This window comes from Salmo salar, chromosome 29, assembly GCF_965601325.2.
Source record: "Salmo salar chromosome 29, fSalSal1, whole genome shotgun sequence".
Lineage (NCBI taxonomy): Eukaryota > Metazoa > Chordata > Actinopteri > Salmoniformes > Salmonidae > Salmo > Salmo salar.
In genome coordinates, this window is record NC_138319.1 from 12,879,314 (window position 1) to 12,897,917 (window position 18,604).

At 43.2% G+C, this 18,604-nt stretch overlaps 1 protein-coding gene across 6 annotated transcripts in view; it reads right to left on the bottom strand.

Annotated features, from left to right (window-relative positions):
• cacnb2a (calcium voltage-gated channel auxiliary subunit beta 2a) overlaps window positions 1-14,876 on the bottom strand; it is a 110,493-nt gene extending 95,617 nt beyond the window's left edge. For 2 of the 6 annotated variants that reach the window (XM_082970618.1, XM_014180607.3), the window contains exon 1: window positions 896-1,073. In XM_082970618.1, the coding sequence (XP_082826744.1) occupies window positions 896-943 (48 nt within the window). In that variant the 5' untranslated portion in view covers window positions 944-1,073. 6 annotated transcript variants of the gene reach the window in all.
• Window positions 14,877-18,604: the final 3,728 nt, after the last annotated feature.

Sequence of the window (18,604 nt, forward strand, 5' to 3'; positions counted from 1 at the left end):
GGCACTTAACCCTCATTTGCTCTAGGGACGCCGTACTATTATGGTAGAAACAAAAAACAACATTTCACTGCACCTATCCGGTGTATGTGACAATAAAACATATTTTGTACTACCTTTTTTTTTTTAAATCATTTATATTCCAGACTCTAGTCCGGAAGCTAAATTCTTGCAAATGTACTGTGTATTTAAATACCGTATTCTCGACATAGCTCATTCTACTATTTCTACTGCTATACCCATTTTAGTTACACTGTTTATTCACACCACATATTTATTTATATACTGGATTCATGATATAGCCCACTCTAATATCTACTGCTGTACGTATCATTCTGAGTATATCATATCGTATTCTTCTGGTGTATATATGTATAGATTGCCGTTGGATTACTGTTACAGTGCTATTTGGGTTAATTGGATTCCTTCTGACGTTTAAACATTTCTTGATAAGATTTTTTTTGGGATATGTTATTTGTGTTCTTAGTTGGACATTTTACTGCGTTGTTCGGAGCTAGTAACATAAGCATTTCATTACACCCGCTATAACATCTGTTAAACTGTGTACGCAACCAATAAACTTTGATTTTGATTTAACACACACACACACACACACACACACACACACACACACCACACACACACACACACACACACACACACACACACACACACACGACTTTGAACGAGCTACAGGTATTCCTAGAAGGAATCATTAACGGAAACGCTTTCTTAGTGTATGCGGTGTTGAACACAGTACAACATTACTAAGACTAATACCTTATGCCTCTGTTTGCCCTCTCAGTGGAAAAAGCAATTACACTTTCTCCCTCTCCCTTCTCCCTCTATTAAAATCTCTTCTCGGTCCTAAATTGATAGAATTAGGCAACAGACTCACGTATGGAAGCTGTGCTCTCCGGCGATGGCCCAGCCCACAGCACGGCATGAAGGGGATCAGGGGGGTTCAGGAACGGACGGCAGCCGCCTCACAGACACCCTGTCAGGCAGCAGCATCCACTCAGCCTCGGTCCATGGCTAAACACTCGGCCCGCAGGGGGGAGCAGGAGAGGAGGGGCGGAGGAGGATGGAAGGGAGAGAGGGAACGAAGGCAGGAGACGGAGTAGAAGGAGAGAGCGGAGGAGACTGCTGTATCCACGCCGAGTCCCCCCCCCCCCCCCCTCCTCCCCCTCCACACGTACAATCAAATCCTCACAGTCAGACCCAAGCACTATCTAATCTAACTCTCGGCAGGGCAGCGCCACCTCAGCCCTCCAGCCAGCCCCCATGTCCCACAGCGCAGCAGAGGCCAAGAGAGTAGAGTGCCTCTGAGTGAGGCGCAGGTCTGTTACAGCACTGCCTGTTACCCCAACCCAAATCCTTATCCTCTTCAGCACCGCGGGGCTGCTCCTCTATTTAGCTTTCAACCAAATCCTCTGCAGTACTGCCGCTGTTCAGCTCCGTACGGTGGCTGGCTGCCTGGTTGACTGGCTGCCTGGTTGACTGGCTGCCTGGTTGACTGTCTTGTCTGGCTGTCTGGCTGGCTCCCTTGGTTTTGGTTCAGCTCCTCATGTGTGTGTGTGTACCGTCTTGTCCTGTAGAGGCTCCTGGGGGACACACGGTGTAGAGGGGTCCTGACTCAGAAGTGGAGGCGGAGCTACCAGTGTCCTTTATTGACCACTGTCCTTCCAGTAGGGGGGGGGGGCGTGGCCCTCGCCGCTTACGCCACGCCTCTTCTTTCTCTCTGCCTTCACCTTGGGTTAAGTCAGATGGATGGACAGGGAAGAGTCAACGGGACTTTCTCTCTAATCTTCCTTTTCTTTTTAAGTCTTCTGTAGAGAGTGTGTTGCTGGCAAAGAGAGAACTGCAGGGTGGTGGTCAGGCAAGGTAGGGCAAGGTAGGGCAGAGGCTCAGACAGAGATCTGGCTGCTGGGCTAGCTGGTGAGAACAGAGACTCTCTGTCTGGTTGTGTCTGTGTCTGGTGCAGAGAGCAGCAGCAGTAGCAGGACTCTCTCTCTCTCTCTTTCCCTGTGGTCCCTGGCTCAGTCATGTCTGAGCGCTGAGTGGAACACTGGCTTCATCGCTTCTCTTTCCCCCCCTCTCCTCTTCTCCTCCCCACCCCACCCCTTGTCTCTCCTGCTCTTTCCCTTGCCCTGCCCAGTGCACTCAGCCTAACAGATGATTGAGTCCAGAACTTAATGTACTCACTACTGTGTCTCTGCTGCAATCAAGCCTTCCATCTCTCCGCCCCTTCGCTCAACCTACCATCCCTTCCCACCGCTCTCTCTCCTTGCAAGGGTGTGTAATGTCTCTCAGTCACCTCCTCTCTTAGTGTCCTGTCGTAGTCGGAGAAGGGTAGAGAGGAGGGGGTAAAACAGAAGGATAGAGGAGTGAGAGAGACTGGCTGTCCTATCTTTACCATTGTCTCCTCGCTGCATTGAAGAGCAGGTGCTGTTGTCTGAGTACACAGGGATGGATGATACACAGTCTGAATTTCAATTGGCCACCGGCACTACTGGCTTAGAACATTAGCTTTACCCTCACGCTCTCTCCCCTTTTCCCTCCCGACAAACCAACTTTATTTCATTATTTCTCACTTTCTCTGTCTGTCTCTCCCGCTCTCCTTTTTGTTCTCACTCTGTCTCTTTCTCACTCTCTCTCTCTCTCCCTATCTCATTCTTACTGATTGGAATTCTCTCCTTTTCGGTGTCTGAAAGGCTGGTATTTATGAGTACTTTCCCTCTCCCGGGGAGTGCTGTGCTGTTTACATCATAAGCTGCTTTGGGTAAGCAGCAGCATTTCTTCCAACACTCTACAGCAACCTCAGTGTTTTTTCCCTCTGCCGGGGAAAGTTTGAGTCATTTCAATGGCTGTCGTCCTTATAGCACAATGTGGCTCTCCGTTTGATCCCGCTAATACAGGCTTAAAAGGGATACTTCGGGATTTTGGCATTGAAGCCCTTTATCTACTCGTGGATACCATTTTCTGTGTGCAGTTTAAAGGAAGTTGCTAACTAGCGTTTGCACAGTGACTGGAAGTCTATGGGTATCTGCTAGCATGCTATGCTAGCAGATACCAATAGACTTCCAGTCATTGCCTTTAATGCTAGTTCGCCTTGGCTCGCGAAAGTACCTCTAACTTCCTTCATACTGGACACAGAGACATAAAAATGGTGTCCGCGAGTTCATCTGACTCTGGAGAAGTAGATAAAGGGTCTCGTTGCCAAAATCCCGACGTATCCCTTTAATGTATTAATTGTATGCAGAGATGACATTGATACTCTGGCATCTGCTGTGCTGTGACTAAAACAGACGGCAGTGTCCTCACCACCGCTCCACGGGGCAAGGGCAGCCGCTGACGCTGTCTCTCCTGTCCTCCGCTGCTGCTGCTGATATCTGCTGCGTCCTGAACGGCACCCTATTCCCTATGTAGTGCACTACTTTTGACAGGAGCCCTATATACGGAAAAGGGGAGCCAGTAGAGACGCAGCCCTAATCTCTCTTGTCGCTCCCCTCTCCTTGTTCACGCTGCTCTCCTCTCTCTGCTCCATCTAGTACGCGCCACAGGTTCCAGAGAGCTATTTGTCACAAGGACAGTCGTAACGTGACGTCTACTGTCAGATAGTAGGCTAGAGAGCTGAGCTCAGACAAGAGGGCAAACCCCGATCTCTCTAGGCCAGGCCAGTTTGACCAAAGCAGAGTCTGCGTCCCAACTGTTACCCTATATAGTGCACTATTTTTGACCAGGGCCCATAGAGCAATCATTTGGGAAGGGAACAGTCTCTTATATTACAGTATTTACAGATAGCCTCCAGTGATGCATTCATATGTACTGTAATGAATCAATATATATATTAATCTCCTATCTGGGCAAGCGGGAACTTTTTTAGAGCCTACTAGTTAGAAATAAAAAAAAATATGGCACATTCTTTCCTCTCTGCTTTGATAAATCGGAGTGTCACATCAATGCCTCATTCTGGGGATAGGTGTGACAGGCGTCACTGTTTTGATGGAGGAGCATCATTACAGGCAGAGACCTTTCACAGAGGCAATGGGAGGGGGACTACCATCCCATCGTATCAGAGAAGTGATCATCACTCACTCGTTCCTTACGCAGCTACCATGACAAATAGCTGTGGGCCGTGATACACCGCTCATGATACGCCGCTCTACAACAAAATCTGTACTATCTGAATGAGAACACATATAAATGAGTAGCGCTGTGAGGGTACAGAGATCTTTCAGGGACATGGACCTAATAGGTACTATACTATACTTTACTACACTGAACAAAAATATAAACACAACATTCAACGATTCTACTGAGTTACAGTTCATATAAGGAAATCAGTCAATTGAAATAAATAAATTAAGCCCTAATCTAAACATAAGCCCACCCACTTGTGAGCCAGGGCAACACACTGGGGTGCCAGACCCAGCCAATCAGAATGTGTTTTTCCCCACAAACGGGCTTTATTACAGACAAAAATACCACTCAGTTTCATCAGCTGTCCGGGTGGCTAGTCTCAGACGATCCCGCAGGTGAAGAAGCCGGATGTGGAGGTCCTGGGCTGGCCGTGGTTACACGTGGTCTGTGGTTGTGAGGGCGGTTGGACGTACTGCCAAATTCTCTAAAACAACATTGGAGGCGGCTTACAGTAGTGAAATAAACATTCACTTCTCTGGCAACGGCTCTGGTAGACATTCGTGCAGTCAGCATGCAAATTGCACGCTCCCTCAAAACTTGAGACATCTGTGGCATTGTGTTGTGTGACAACATTTTTGAGTGGCCTTTTATTATCCCTAGCACAAGGTGCACCAGTGAAATGATTATGCTGTTTAATCAGATTCTTGATATGACACACCTGTCAGATGGATGGATTATCTTGGCAAAGGAGAAATGCTCACTAACAGGGATGTAAACAAATTTGTACACAAAACTTGAGAGAAAAACGTTTTTGCACGAATGGAACATTTCTGGGATCTTTTATTTCAGATCATGAAACATGGGACCAACACTTTACATGTTGCATTTATATTTTTGTTCAGTATATACAACTAAAAAAAAATGCTGTGTTAAAAACATCCACATTTGGCAGTTGGGTCACAAACAACTCATTGATTTCTTTAAGTTGGGTTGTTGATGCTGTGAGAAAAAGTAAATAAAATATAAAAAAATCCCAACGTGTGTTTTGTCCACTATTTACCCAGCACTTGGTTGTTTTTAACCCAACATTTTTAAGAGTGTATACTAGACTAGACTAGAGGTCGACTGATTATGATTTTTCAATGCCGATACCGACCAAAAAATAACTAAAAAGCTGATACCGATTAATCGGCCGATTTTTATATATATATTTGTAATAATGACAATTACAACAATATTGAATGAACAACGAACACTTTTTTATTTTAACTTTATATAATACATAAATAAAATCAATTTAGTCTCAAATAAATAATGAAACATGTTCAATTTGGTTTAAATAATGCAAAACCACAGTGTTGGAGAAGAAAGTAAAAGTGCAATATGTGCCATGTAAAAAAGCTAAAGTTTAAGTTCCTTGCTCAGAACATGAGAACATATGAAAGCTGGTGGTTCCTTTTAACATGAGTCTTCAATATTCCCAGTTAAGAAGTTTTAGGTTGTAGTTGTTATAGGAATTATGACGCGTCGACTATTTCTCTCCATACCATTTGTATTTCATATACCTTTGACTATTGGATGTTCATATAGGCACTTTAGTAAACAGCGCTGTGCTTCAAGCATTACTAAGAGCTGCTGGCAAACGCAGTAAAATGCTGTTTGAATTAATGCTTACGAGCCTGTTTCTGCCTACCACCGCTCAGTCAGACTGCTCTATCAAATCATAGACTTAATTATAATATAATAAACACACAGAAATACACGCCTTTGGTCATTAATATGGTCAAACCCGGAAACTATCATTTCGAAAACAAAATGTTTATTCTTTCAGTGAATGGGTGGCAACACTAAGTCTAAATATTATTGTTACATTGCACAACCTTCAATGTTATGTCATAATTATGTAAAATTCTGGCAAATTAATTACGGTCTTTGTTAGGAAGAAATGGTCTTCACACAGTTCGCAACGAGCCAGGCGGCCCAAACTGCTGCATATACCCTGACTCTGCTTGCATTGAACGTAAGAGAAGTGACACAATTCCCCTAGTTAATATTGCCTGCAAACATGCATTTATTTTAACTAAATATGCAGGTTTAAAAAAATATACTTCTGTGTATTGATTTTAAGAAAGGCATTGATGTTCATGGTTAGGTACATTTGTGCATCGATTGTGCTTTTTTCGCGAATGTGCTTTTGTTAAATCATCCCCCGTTTGGCAAAGTTGAAATAGGCTGTGATTCGATGGTAAATGAACAGGCACCGCTTTGATTATATGCAACGCAGGACAAGATAGTTAACCAAGTAATATCATCAACCATGTGTAGTCAACTAGTGATTATGTGAAGATTATATTTTTTTATATAAGTTTAAGTTTAATGCTAGCTAGCAACTTACCTTGGCTCCTTGCAGCCACAAGGTCCTTTTGATGCTGCACTGGCGTAACAGATGGTCAGCCTGCCACGCAGTCTCCTCGTGGATTGCAATGTAATCATCCATAATCGGTGTCCAAAAAGGCCGATTACCGATTGTTATGAAAACTTGAAATCGGCCATGCCGATTAATCGGTCGACCTCTAGACTAGACTATACTACACTACTTTAGGTCTCCTGTAATGTATCAAAACTTCAAGGTTTAATGATAATACCAACACACCACTATTTATCAGAAATGTGAAGTAACGATTCACAGTGACAAAAAAACAAAAACAACACAGAGGATTCAGATACTTGGCAGGCTTGGCAGGTCTCAGCCCCACTGTCTGTCCTGCAGACGTTCTCATTTAATCACTGAGTGTGCATCCCAAATGGCACCCTATTCTCTACACAGTGCACTACTTTTGAGACGGGGCCCATGGGGCTCTGGTCCAAAATAGTGCACTATATAGGGAATAGGGTGCCATTTGGGAGCCATCCTAAGAGAGTGGGTGCCTGAAGACAAAGACTGCCCTGCTCGTAACAGAGGGCACTGCTCTCTAATGACTCCCCTCCTGACAGGACAGGAGAATGGAGGAGATTATACAGGCATCCATCTTACATTTTCCCCTCAGGTAAACAAGACAAGGTCACTCCTGGATATATTACCCTAAAAGGATGAACAACTGTTTGGGACATAATGTGATTCTATGCAGTTCGTGGGCTTGAATGAGCATTCTATTAACATAAAAACAATCTATTATAATACTACAACAGAAGCAAAACCTTTTCTCTTTTCATTTTGAGTCCTATAGGTTAGTACCTATTCACATAACTTCAACTCCAAGGACATGCATGCCAACACTGACTGACAATGCAGTAGCTCATATTCATGATGGGTAAATGCCTCTTCATTTCTTACCACCAGATGGCAGTCTTGCTATTCTGTGCCACTAGCTCAAACAGAGGAGACAAGTGATGCGCCACCATAAACTGCCTTACAGTAGCCACCCATAGGTCCAAACCATTCATCTAGTATCCAAGTCCATTTAACATGAATGGTTATTCTATTATTCTTGCAAATTATGAGCATTGCATATGTAGCCAACAACAAGCATAATGCTTGATTCATTTGCCAGCCTATGGCTCACAGATGACAGAAAACATGTACTGTTGGAAACATTGAACAGAGGCACATCCTCTCCACATATTGGGGTGTCCTTAAAAATGTCTGCAGGACTCAGGTCTATAAGTTTGTCAGTGGCCTGAACAGAGGCAACTAGATGACTCCATATCCTGTCTGTGTCCTTGGTATCAGTTACATAAAACCCCCCTGGGGTTGCCAGATTTGATAGGTGGCACAGCCAATAACTTGCTTACGTAACCCCTTCCCTCCATTAACAGGAAAAAACATCACTTGTGGATGAAAATAAAAAAGTCTCTAATCAAGAGAATGAAAAAGGGTTTTCCTGCCCCTGCAGACCCCACCACACCCTTTCTTTCAAACACCCCATCACCACTACCTCCACCCCTATCCCTATGGAGAGAGGGTCAGTGTCCCAAATGGCATTATGAGAGAGCGAGAGAGAGTGTGTGAGTGAGGGAAAGTGAGTGTGTGAATGAGAGAGAGAAAGTGAGGGTGTGAGTGAGATAAAGTGAGTGTGTGAGTGAGAGAATGTGAGTGAGAGAAAGTGAGTGTGTGAGAGAGAAAGTGAGTGTGTGAGTGAGAGAAAGTGAGTGTGTGAGTGAGATAATGTGAGTGTGTGAATGAGAGAAAGTAAGTGTGTGAGTGAGAGAAAGTGAGTGTGTGAATGAGAGAGAGAAAGTGAGTGTGTGAATGAGAGAAAGTGAGTGTGTGAGTGAGAGAATGTGAGTGAGAGAAAGTGAGTGTGTGAGAGAGAAAGTGAGTGTGTGAGTGAGAGAAAGTGAGTGTGTGAGTGAGAGAATGTGAGTGTGATAGAAAGTGAGAGAAAGTAAGTGTGTGAGTGAGTGAGAGAAAGTGAGTGTGTTAGTGAGAGAAAGTGAGCGTGTGAATGAGAGAGAGAAAGTGAGTGTGTGAATGAGAGAAAGTGAGTGTGTGAGTGAGAGAATGTTAGTGAGAGAAAGTGAGTGTGTGAGAGAGAGAATGTGACTGTGTGAGTGAGAGAAAGAGAGTGTGCTAGTGAGAGAGAGAAAGTGAGTGTGTGAATGAGAGAAAGTGAGTGTGTGTGAGAGAGAGAAAGTGAGTGTGTGAGTGAGATAATGTGAGGGTGTGAGTGAGAATGTGAGTGTGTGAGTGAGAGAATGTGAGGGTGTGAGAGAGAGAAAGTGAGTGTGTGAGTGAGAGAATGTGAGTGAGAGAAAGTGAGTGTGTGAGAGAGAGAGAGAAAGTGAGTGTGTGAGTGAGAGAATGTGAGGGTGTGAGTGAGAGAATGTGAGTGAGAGAATGCGAGTGTGTGAGAGAGAGAACGTGAGTGAGTGAGAAACAGGGAGAGAGAGTGAAAGGGAGCGAGAGAGAGAGAGGAGGTGGGCGAGAGAGTGAGAGGGAGAGAGAGTGGGAAGCCAAGTGAGACCTTTCACATAAACACAGCAGAGAGTGGGAAGCAGCAGCAGGAGATATTACATAATTCTTATGTAAACCAGAGTTTGAGAAATGGCAGATGCTCTATAGCCAGGCTGGTGTAAAATGCCTCATCAGTCAATGCAAAGACCTACCGCAGAAATCACATAACTAAAACTCCAGCAGTGGACGTTGGGCATTAAAAACGTGTACCTTTATGGCTGTTTGGGATGCATTTCATTCTATTCTCCTGTTATACTATTAATAAATGTCCAGAGCACTTAGATAAGGTCTCAGGAGATGTATGGTAATCTGATAAATCCTACAAAGGGTTTGGCAGCACTGAGTATACATCCCAAATAGCACCCAAATTCTTATATAGTGCACTGCTTTTGATGGGCTCTGGTAAAGAGTAGTGCACCACATAGGGAATAGGGTGCCATTTGGGACGCAACCTGAGAACGATTCCATTTTGGACAGAGGGCCTAAAATCTTAAACAAATTAGACTGCAGTGCCCTTCAAGCTTTTATCCCTGCAATTATACAGTATCAGTTACCATCCCCTCAATGACATTCAGCTCGGTTCAACATTATTTATGGAGTCCATGACGCAGTTTTAGTCCTTTAGAGACTACTCCACTACCGCACCACCACTACTCCCTTTGGTTGCTGACTGAGTGGTCCGGAGCACCATTGCTCTTAACCTCCTCCATCCTACCATAAACCCCATGGGCAGTAAGAGTCACAGGGCACTTCTCTATTTCTTTCTTTCTTTCTTTTCCTCTTTCTTTCTCCGTCTCCATTTCTCTTCTCTCGTCCCCTTGTCTCTGTCTGCCCTCTCTCTGTGTAAGAGTGAGCAAAGTAAGACTGTTCTTTGCGTAGCCGTTTGACTGCAGGACCGAGAGATGAGAGGTGTAATGGATCGAGCGTACAGTAGCCCCGATGAGCCGCTGAACACTCTGAACACTCGCCCACATGGATACTGGGATTGAGTCACCATGCCAACAGGTGTGGTGTTGGGGAGATGGGAGAAGAGTGGAAGGCACTCAAGCAACGTGTGATAGGAGCATTTGGAAGGAATAGGCGAGACTCACAATTAAAAGCTTGATGAAAAAGTTCTGTAGATCATTTCAAGGAAAGTAACATAAAATCATCACAAAATGTACCTCAACTATTATTATAGTTTTTAAAAGATATCTCTTTTGATGATGTATACATTTGAGTCTGAGCATGGTGAGAGCTCTGATAACAAAGAGGGACGATTACGGAAAAATGTCGGAGAAAATTAAAAAGAGCTTGACAGCTTGACGAATAGGCAGCGAAACATGTTTTGAAACCCAGTTCCCACTATGTGTTAGTTTAAAGTTTTAGACACCGCAGCCTCATACTTGTGTGAGAAGTGAAAATAATCATGTCCAACAAGATGGAGAGGGGGAGGGGAAAGAAGGTCAGCTTAACCGCTGTTATGATAAAACAATTCAAAAACAGTGTAGTGACTTAAGTTCCTAGCAGAATTCCTGAAAGGGCTGCTGTTCCTGCAGTCCTCTTCCAGCAGACATCTAAAAGGGGATACTATGTCTGCTCTTAGCTTTGCCAGTCTGACCCCGGGAACAACCTTTCCTCTCTCACTTTTTCTTTCTCTCTCTACTTTCTCTCTCACATCCTACATCATGTCTGGGTATCTCTCTCAGCAGGGTTGTGTCTCAGACGTACTGTCGTTCCCCCTCGCTCCCTTTTCCTTTCCCTTTCTCTCTCCCGCTACTTGACGCTCCTTCCCTGTCCTAACTTCCCGCTCATGTCTCGGCATCTCTCCCGCAGTGTCGTGTCTCAGATGTAAGCTACTATAGCCGCGCTCGGTCTAATTGAGTTTGGACTGAGAGCGTCGTAGAGGATGACGACAGTCAGTCAGAGGTGGTCGGCCTAATGAGCCTGTTGGGGGGGGGGGGGGGGGGGGGGGGGGGTTGAGAGGGGAAGGAGGGGAGCCATGACATATCACTGCTGAGAAGACCATCACCACCACCCTAATCCACACCGCAACTCTTCACTGATCATATAAACACACGGTGAAAGCAAACGTGAACTTCCCTTAGCCTCAACTCAAACACCTTCTCTGTGCCTGAGAGAAAGCAGACGGCAATTCCACAACGTGCCATATTGTTCTGATCCCACTCTGGTTTCACCCCTGCTCTGCTAAAGAGGAGGCGATCTGTGTCTCCTCCAAAAAAGGAAGAAACAGTTCGGCCGAGGCGCCCATCCTTAACCCGTCCTCTCCCTGTCGGGCTCCGCAGGTCCGCTGCTCCAACATAAACCAGACGCAGCGAGTGCTTCTTCACACTGTGTACCTCAGAGGGTCTGCTTTAGGCCCCAGCCTCGCCAGCCACACTCAACCACTGAGTGCAAAGATACAGGGCCACCGGTGCCGGCAGTTCACAGAGATCGTTAACATACTGTACCCAAGCACTGTTTACCAAAGGGGCTTCTCGTTGCAACATGCAATGATTTATATCAATGACTTGGCAATTTTCACTCTTACGCCACTATGAACTTACTGGCTATGTACTGTAAACCATAGAAGTAGAGCGTTGTAATTATATGCGGTAAACATCCAGTGCAGACGTGATGTCGTAAGTGTCCGATGGACAGATATTCTAGCGCATACAGAACGCCTGGAGATATCATCACATTCATACCATTATAGTGACCTAATGCCCCTCTCTAACGCATTCAAAGTCAGAAAAGGTAGTGTCTCAGGATTACTTTCACACCCCCACCCACACTTCCTAAATCAGATTCTCACTGGCAACCACTGGCTTTGCAGAAAATCCACAGACCTTCCAAGATACTGAGGTGATAAATACCTTTTAGGTAACCTAAACACAGGGTGTTTGATCCCCTTACCTGTCGCACAAAGCTGTTGGTTGTTGTATCTGAAGAGGTGCTTCCATCTGATCCTTTGAATCTGCCTTTCCTCCGTGCTCCTTTTCCATGTGACTTCAGTAAGGGGAGAAAACAGATTTTTTTTGTTTTTAAAGACCATTATCAGCAGGTAACACTAAAACCTGGATAACAAAGGGTATGACGTGTTGACGTATGGGGTATGACATCTTATGTGGGTCGTAGCAGCTGGGGTCTTCGTGTGTGTGTGTGGGGGGGGGGGTCTTCCCAGAAGATTTTGTTTTGTTGAACGACAATGAGAAGGTTTTTCAACTCCAAAATGCATGAAAATGTAATTATGTTCTCGTCCTATTTGTAAGTTGTTGTAACTTGTCACTCTGATCTTAAAAGCGTGCGTCAGCAGAAATTCAAAAAATTATAATAATTAAAAATATATATTATTTTGTATATTTTATTTTGGGGGGAAGAGTGGTGGGGAATATAGGGGAAACAATGAGTGTATTACTATGGTAAAAGATTCTGGTGGCACTGAAGATAGTTTTTAAGTAATTGGAAAATAAAATGGGGCTCATATGCATGGGGCTCATATGATCAATAGTTTATTTACTGTCTGTGATCATAATAGGCTACACCTCAGGAAACTGCACTACAGGGTTGAAGTGCTATGTTGCTAGTAGCAACTGACTAAACACCAAATCTGCTTTTATTCCAACACATTCCCCCAGGACATGTAAATTATGAATATAAAAAGAAAGCTATTCTGTCGGTTACTTAGAAACCAAATACAAATCAAATCAATTCAAATTTTAACCAGTTATTATGTCTAGTCTATTTACTCTAAAATACCCATTTTGGTGCAGGCACTCAATATGTAGTGACATTAGACAACGTTGAATGCCATTTGTAGTGCATATATTTCCTATATCTTTTTATGAACATTCTGAATATTGAATTCACTACATTCATAAACAGATAGGCAAGTGGAAATAGTGCAACATCCAGTACTTGCAATAATAATTGCAATCTGCTCTTTCAGTAGTTCAAAACCAGGGCTATTATATACTCCCCATAGGAGAACCCTCTGAAGAACCCTTTTTGGGTGCAGGTAAAACCCTTTTGGTTGCAGGTAGAACCCTTTTGGGTTCATGTAGAACCATTTGTATAGCAGGTTCTACATGGAACTAAAAAGGATTCTACCTGGAAATCAAAAGAGTTATCCTATGGAGCCAGCCGAATAACCCTTTTAAAACCCTTTTTTTCTAAGAGTGTAGAGCTTGCAAGCTTGTAGTCCTAAAAAATGGAAATGAGTTACCTCTGGTTTGTTCAGCCATTATAGGAATGGCTGAACAAACCAGAGGTAACTCATGTCCATTCTTTAGGACTACAAGCTGGCAAGCTCCTCACTCTTAGAAAAAAAGGGGACATTAATGGGGAAAGAATGGGGTTTTCGGGTTAAATGCCGCAAATAAGATCTGAGATCATATCAGTCCGTTAACATGACCTTTATGAATTATATAGCCTTTATGTGCTTTATGTTCTTGTTTTGATTCCATAAATGCTTCAAAATTCACAAAAAGTGACGTGAGCTGACGACGTTATATCATAGAACAAAACGTATAAGATCTCCTAAGCATGTGTTTACCACAGACCTTATTTTCAGTGTTAATCCAAAAACCTTTTTTTCTTTTTTTTAAATCATTCATTTCCCCATAGGCTTTGGCCAACGAGCCACCGTGGAGTTAATGCCTACAAAACGACACATTTACTATTGCTCTCTATACTGTGTCCTGTAATGTAAAATGATTCAGACATCTTACTGAACCACTGACCTGGTCAAGAGACCATCTAAATATTTTCTTAATCACATCAAAGCATGCAAGGCTGGGAGACAAACCCCGTTTTAACTGTGTGGATGTCATATCCAACCCCCAAGGCTAATAACGTACTGGACTGGCCATGCAAAAGAAATACAAATATTTACTGATGCATAAATGTAAGAAACTTATTGCCTAATAAACCAGTTGGCTAGGATCACCAGGTAAAATAATTGAATTGCACCAGCCTGATTGTCTTCAAAAGAATGACAGCTAATAACTATGTAACACACCTGAAACAATAGCAGCCTAGTTGTTGAACTTTTTACAATAATATTCGTCCTTATCATCCAAAAGGTAGGCTATGCTACCTGACATAACTCAGGCTCCTCCAACGTTTTTGGTTATGGTTTACTGATTCGTTACATTTGGCGCCAAGCCAAGATGGTATTGGAAACGAGGTATTTGCATCTATTTTTGTTGGATAACTTCATAAATGGCAAGTTATTTATTACCATATACATGCGACATAGGCATAGAAATGATCAAATATTGCAACTGTACATACTTGTAGTCCAGGGTTTTCGAGCGAATCCATATGTCTGTCCAAAAGTGAGTGCGTCTTTTGCAAGTTATTATGGACCATTTGACATCCAACCGTCGATCGACCCGTTGAGATAGACAGTCAACTTGTTCAAGGGTCGGTGGTCAAGCGTGACACCCGCTCTCTTCGACATTTAGAGCAGACATTTTTGTTTGACACGACTTTACGTCCAAATGAATCAAAATAGTTGCGTGAAAGAGACTTTTGTGACGGAGGAGTTAAGTGACTAGGCTATTTTCCTCAGCCACTCTGCCATGCAGTCTTGAAGTTTGAGTCAGACCACAACCGGGAAGACTTAGGAAGGAGGAGCAGTTTGCGTTAAAAAAAAAAAAAGTTTTTCTAATGGGCTTGTTTCCTCCCTTTAGGTAAAAAAAGAAAGAAAGAATAAGACTGCATGTCATTGAACTGCTCAGTCACTTAGCGAGTATCTGCCCCTCACTCCCACGTTAATTCACTGTCAGCCTTCACCCACGTTCGCACTCAACTGGTTACAGTTGCTCTAAGCAGGTAAACTTGCGCATATCGAGCAAAGGCACAGGTGTAAGACTTGTCTCAAGCAAGGAACATCTAGACTAATTCTGGTTGCTCGAGTTAACATTTGCAATGATTTGAACTTTATTTTGTAAAATAATAGTTACTTTTATGGTTGGGTTCGAACATAATGGAAAGGGGAAAATCTAAAAACGTCACACGTAGATGATTGTTTGTAGCCTAATACATCTCGTTCACCAGACACTTCCGCTCATGCACAATTATCCTGGGGATGAGGTTAGATTGTAATTGACTCATTTCACAGTAAGAGTTGTTTTGGATAAAAACACATGAAATGTTTATGTTTCGCAATAAATAGCCTTACATAAAAGGACATGCTACTGTCTTTGCACTAAAGCACATTTACACACCACAATGTGCAAATTATGGGGGCCAGGGGATGAGACATTAGCTCCCCTAAATGCAACAAAAGTCCAACATTGGTGGTGGGGGGGCAAATTTATTTCGCACTGCTACAGTGTTAAATATGAAAATAAAAGCTTATTCCAAATTAAACGAACACTCCCACCACTCTGTCATGATTTAAACCTTTCAATTGAATTAATCTCTCTACTCCGCCTGTCTGCTAGTTTGGCTAACACCTAACTCTCAAAGTCCTCCTGACTTCAGAGTCTGGAATGGCTCTTTGACGTTGTTGGCACAATGAGTCAATAATGAAGGGGGCTGGGCTTTTACTGGTTGGCTCTCTGTGTCTTTCTCGCTCAAACGCCTACATGCACAGCCACACACAGAACCTGAGCGCAGCCCTCTCCCATTACATTGGTTTTCAAATCCAAACAACGAGAGGTCTCAACCCTTGTGATAAATCCCTTGCTCAATTTCTGAGCGAATAATGCATTAACAAACTGCCTCCTTTCGAGACCAGTGTGTCACAGCTCTCCCTGCGCTGTAAACCGTGGGTCAAGTCAGCCATGCTACCTGTCAGCCTAGCTCTCTGTCTTAAGCTTTCCATAGTGGACTTGCAACATTGTATCGACTGGGTCCCAAATGGCTAGTACATAGTGCACTCTTTGGATGCTGGAATTATTGGAGTGTGCAGGTATCCTCATGCTGCAGGTAGCCTACTTTTTAAGTGATTTGTTTGACAATCAGATGAAAACGTCATGACTTGTTGTGTTCATGCCACATTAAAAAGTAAAACATTTTTACAATTAAAATACGTCTTCACTATTAGGCCCATAAAAATGTTTTGTGCACAAATCAGAAGTCCTGTGAAAAAAGGGATCCCCCGAATGAAACAAGGGACCCCCCCCCCCCCCCCCCCCCCCCTGGATTGACACAATATAATTCACACTCTGCACACACACACACACACACACACACACACAAATACAATTGTACAACAGGTGTAGACCTTAACGTGAAATGCTTACTTACAAGCCCTTAACCAACAATGCAGTTTTATGAAAAAGAGTTAAGGAAATAATTACTAGATAAATAAACTGAAGTTAAAAAATAAAAGAGCAACAATAAAATAACAATAACGAGGCTATATACAGGGGGTAGCAGTACCGTGTCAATGTGCGGGGGTACAGATTAATCAAGGTAATTGAGGTAATACTGTATGTACATGCAGGTAGGGGTAAAGTGACTATGCATACATAATAAACAGCGAGTAGCAGCAGAGTAAAAAAGGGGGGGGGTCAATGCAAATAGTCTGAGTAGCCATTTGATTAGCTGTTCAGCAGTCTTATTGCTTGGGGGTAGAAGCTATTAAGAAGCTGGGAGATAGAGCGAGAGTGAACGTAAATCATATATTTTTTAAATTCGATCTGTCTTTTCATGCATTATCACCAGGAATCCTATTCCTGTCAAAGCCAAATGTCACCACTAAAACGTTTTCTAATACACAATGACAGTTGCCTTTGTCATGGGCAAAATGACTGATACCTCCTGTAAACCGCCCCCAAAAGCCCCCCCACCAGCAGTATGTTGTTGGTTGTTGGAAGGACAAAACTCAGTGCCTTTATTATTCATCATTGCCCTCTAGTGGTTTTATATGGTTCAAGAAACCAGGCTGTTTTCCAATTCCTCTTCCCTTGATTCCTCGCATCCTCTCTCCCAATCTCCTTCTTAAAACTCATTGGAGGAACAGGTCCTAGGGGAGGGACCTTGAATTTACACTGCCAATGCTCTTTGAGAAGGAGGGGAAGAAAGAGGAAGCGAGGAATCAAATAATTGAGATACACTCTGGGAGTTGCTACGCTAATTAATGACAAGATTTCGCATGAAAGTAGAGTCTGTTCTGATCGGATTTCCTTTAGACTGTTCTTTGTATTATGATCCATATACAGCAACTTACAAACAATAATTACAGTAGGCCTATACTCTGCAGCATATTGTAATTGTGTTTTCCTGCGAAGGTTCAGTGTTTCAGAGTAAGAAATGTAGACATCGGTGGAAAAGGGGTTTTATGGGTTAAATAGGCACATTTGAACTCCTTACCATTGGCTCAATACCATAACTCCTGACACATCAAAACCTGACTCTAACCTCACACACAAGACACGCAGGTCAACATCTACAAGTGGGTTAGCACATACCATTGGCACAATTACAGTACATGAAGCACAATGGGTTATGTACTGAGTCAGAGCAGTACCCCGATTTAAAATCCAAAAGGATAACATCTGAGTGCATCGCTGACATATCCCATTGTATATCTGTCTTAGCCTTTCCCCTTAGCTCACGTCTATGCTCCCTCTGTCCTCCTGACCACTGACCTTTAATCTGCCTTGGGGGCGCTTTGCTGAGTGAGTGAGTGAGTGAGGATAGCTGCGGATACAGAAGTGCACTCACAGCCCAGATAAATATCCTTTCCTTCCTACATCCCGGCAGTGAACACCTTTCAAAACACACACACAAGCATGTCAAAGAGGGTCTTTTAGAACAACACACATGCACACATGCACACACACACACACACACACACACACACACACACACACACACACACACACACACACACACACACACACACACACACACACACACACACACACAAACCAATAAACCTGGAGCTTTCCTGGAAATTCCCCAAATTAGCTAACTAAATTGCAAGTATAGGAGGAAATGCCATGAACTTCCTCCCATTGTTGTGGAATGACTCGGAAAGCTCTAATAAATAGAGTCAGCAGAATATTCACGACTTTGACACCAACCATAAGCCAAATCATCTACGCACTATCTACAGTATTTGCAGATCTGAGGTTATACTGTGGTTATTTTGAATAAACATATTTTCCTTATTGTATAGTTACTGGCAGATGACTACCTCCAGCTTGTGGACCAGACTTTTGTGAAATGTTACTGTACTGTATCGAGGACTCAACATTAACCAGTTACTGCTTAAAGAGAGCTTCTCATCAGAACTGTACATAAACTTATCTTGTATAATATCGAATCATAGTTGTGGCCTTATACAGTAGATTCAAGATCATAAATGTATCTATTGTCTCATGAATATAGTATAAGTGAATATTCTGTATACAGTATGCTTCTCTCTCTTTTGCCCCTCTCATGCCCCTCTTCTACCTTTTCCTTCCCCTCCTTCTCTAGGCCCACTCTGGCCTTTGAGAGAGGGAGCACAGTACAACACTGTGTGGGCAGAATCCCTCTGGAGTCTCCAGCTTGTTGAGTGTGGATTAG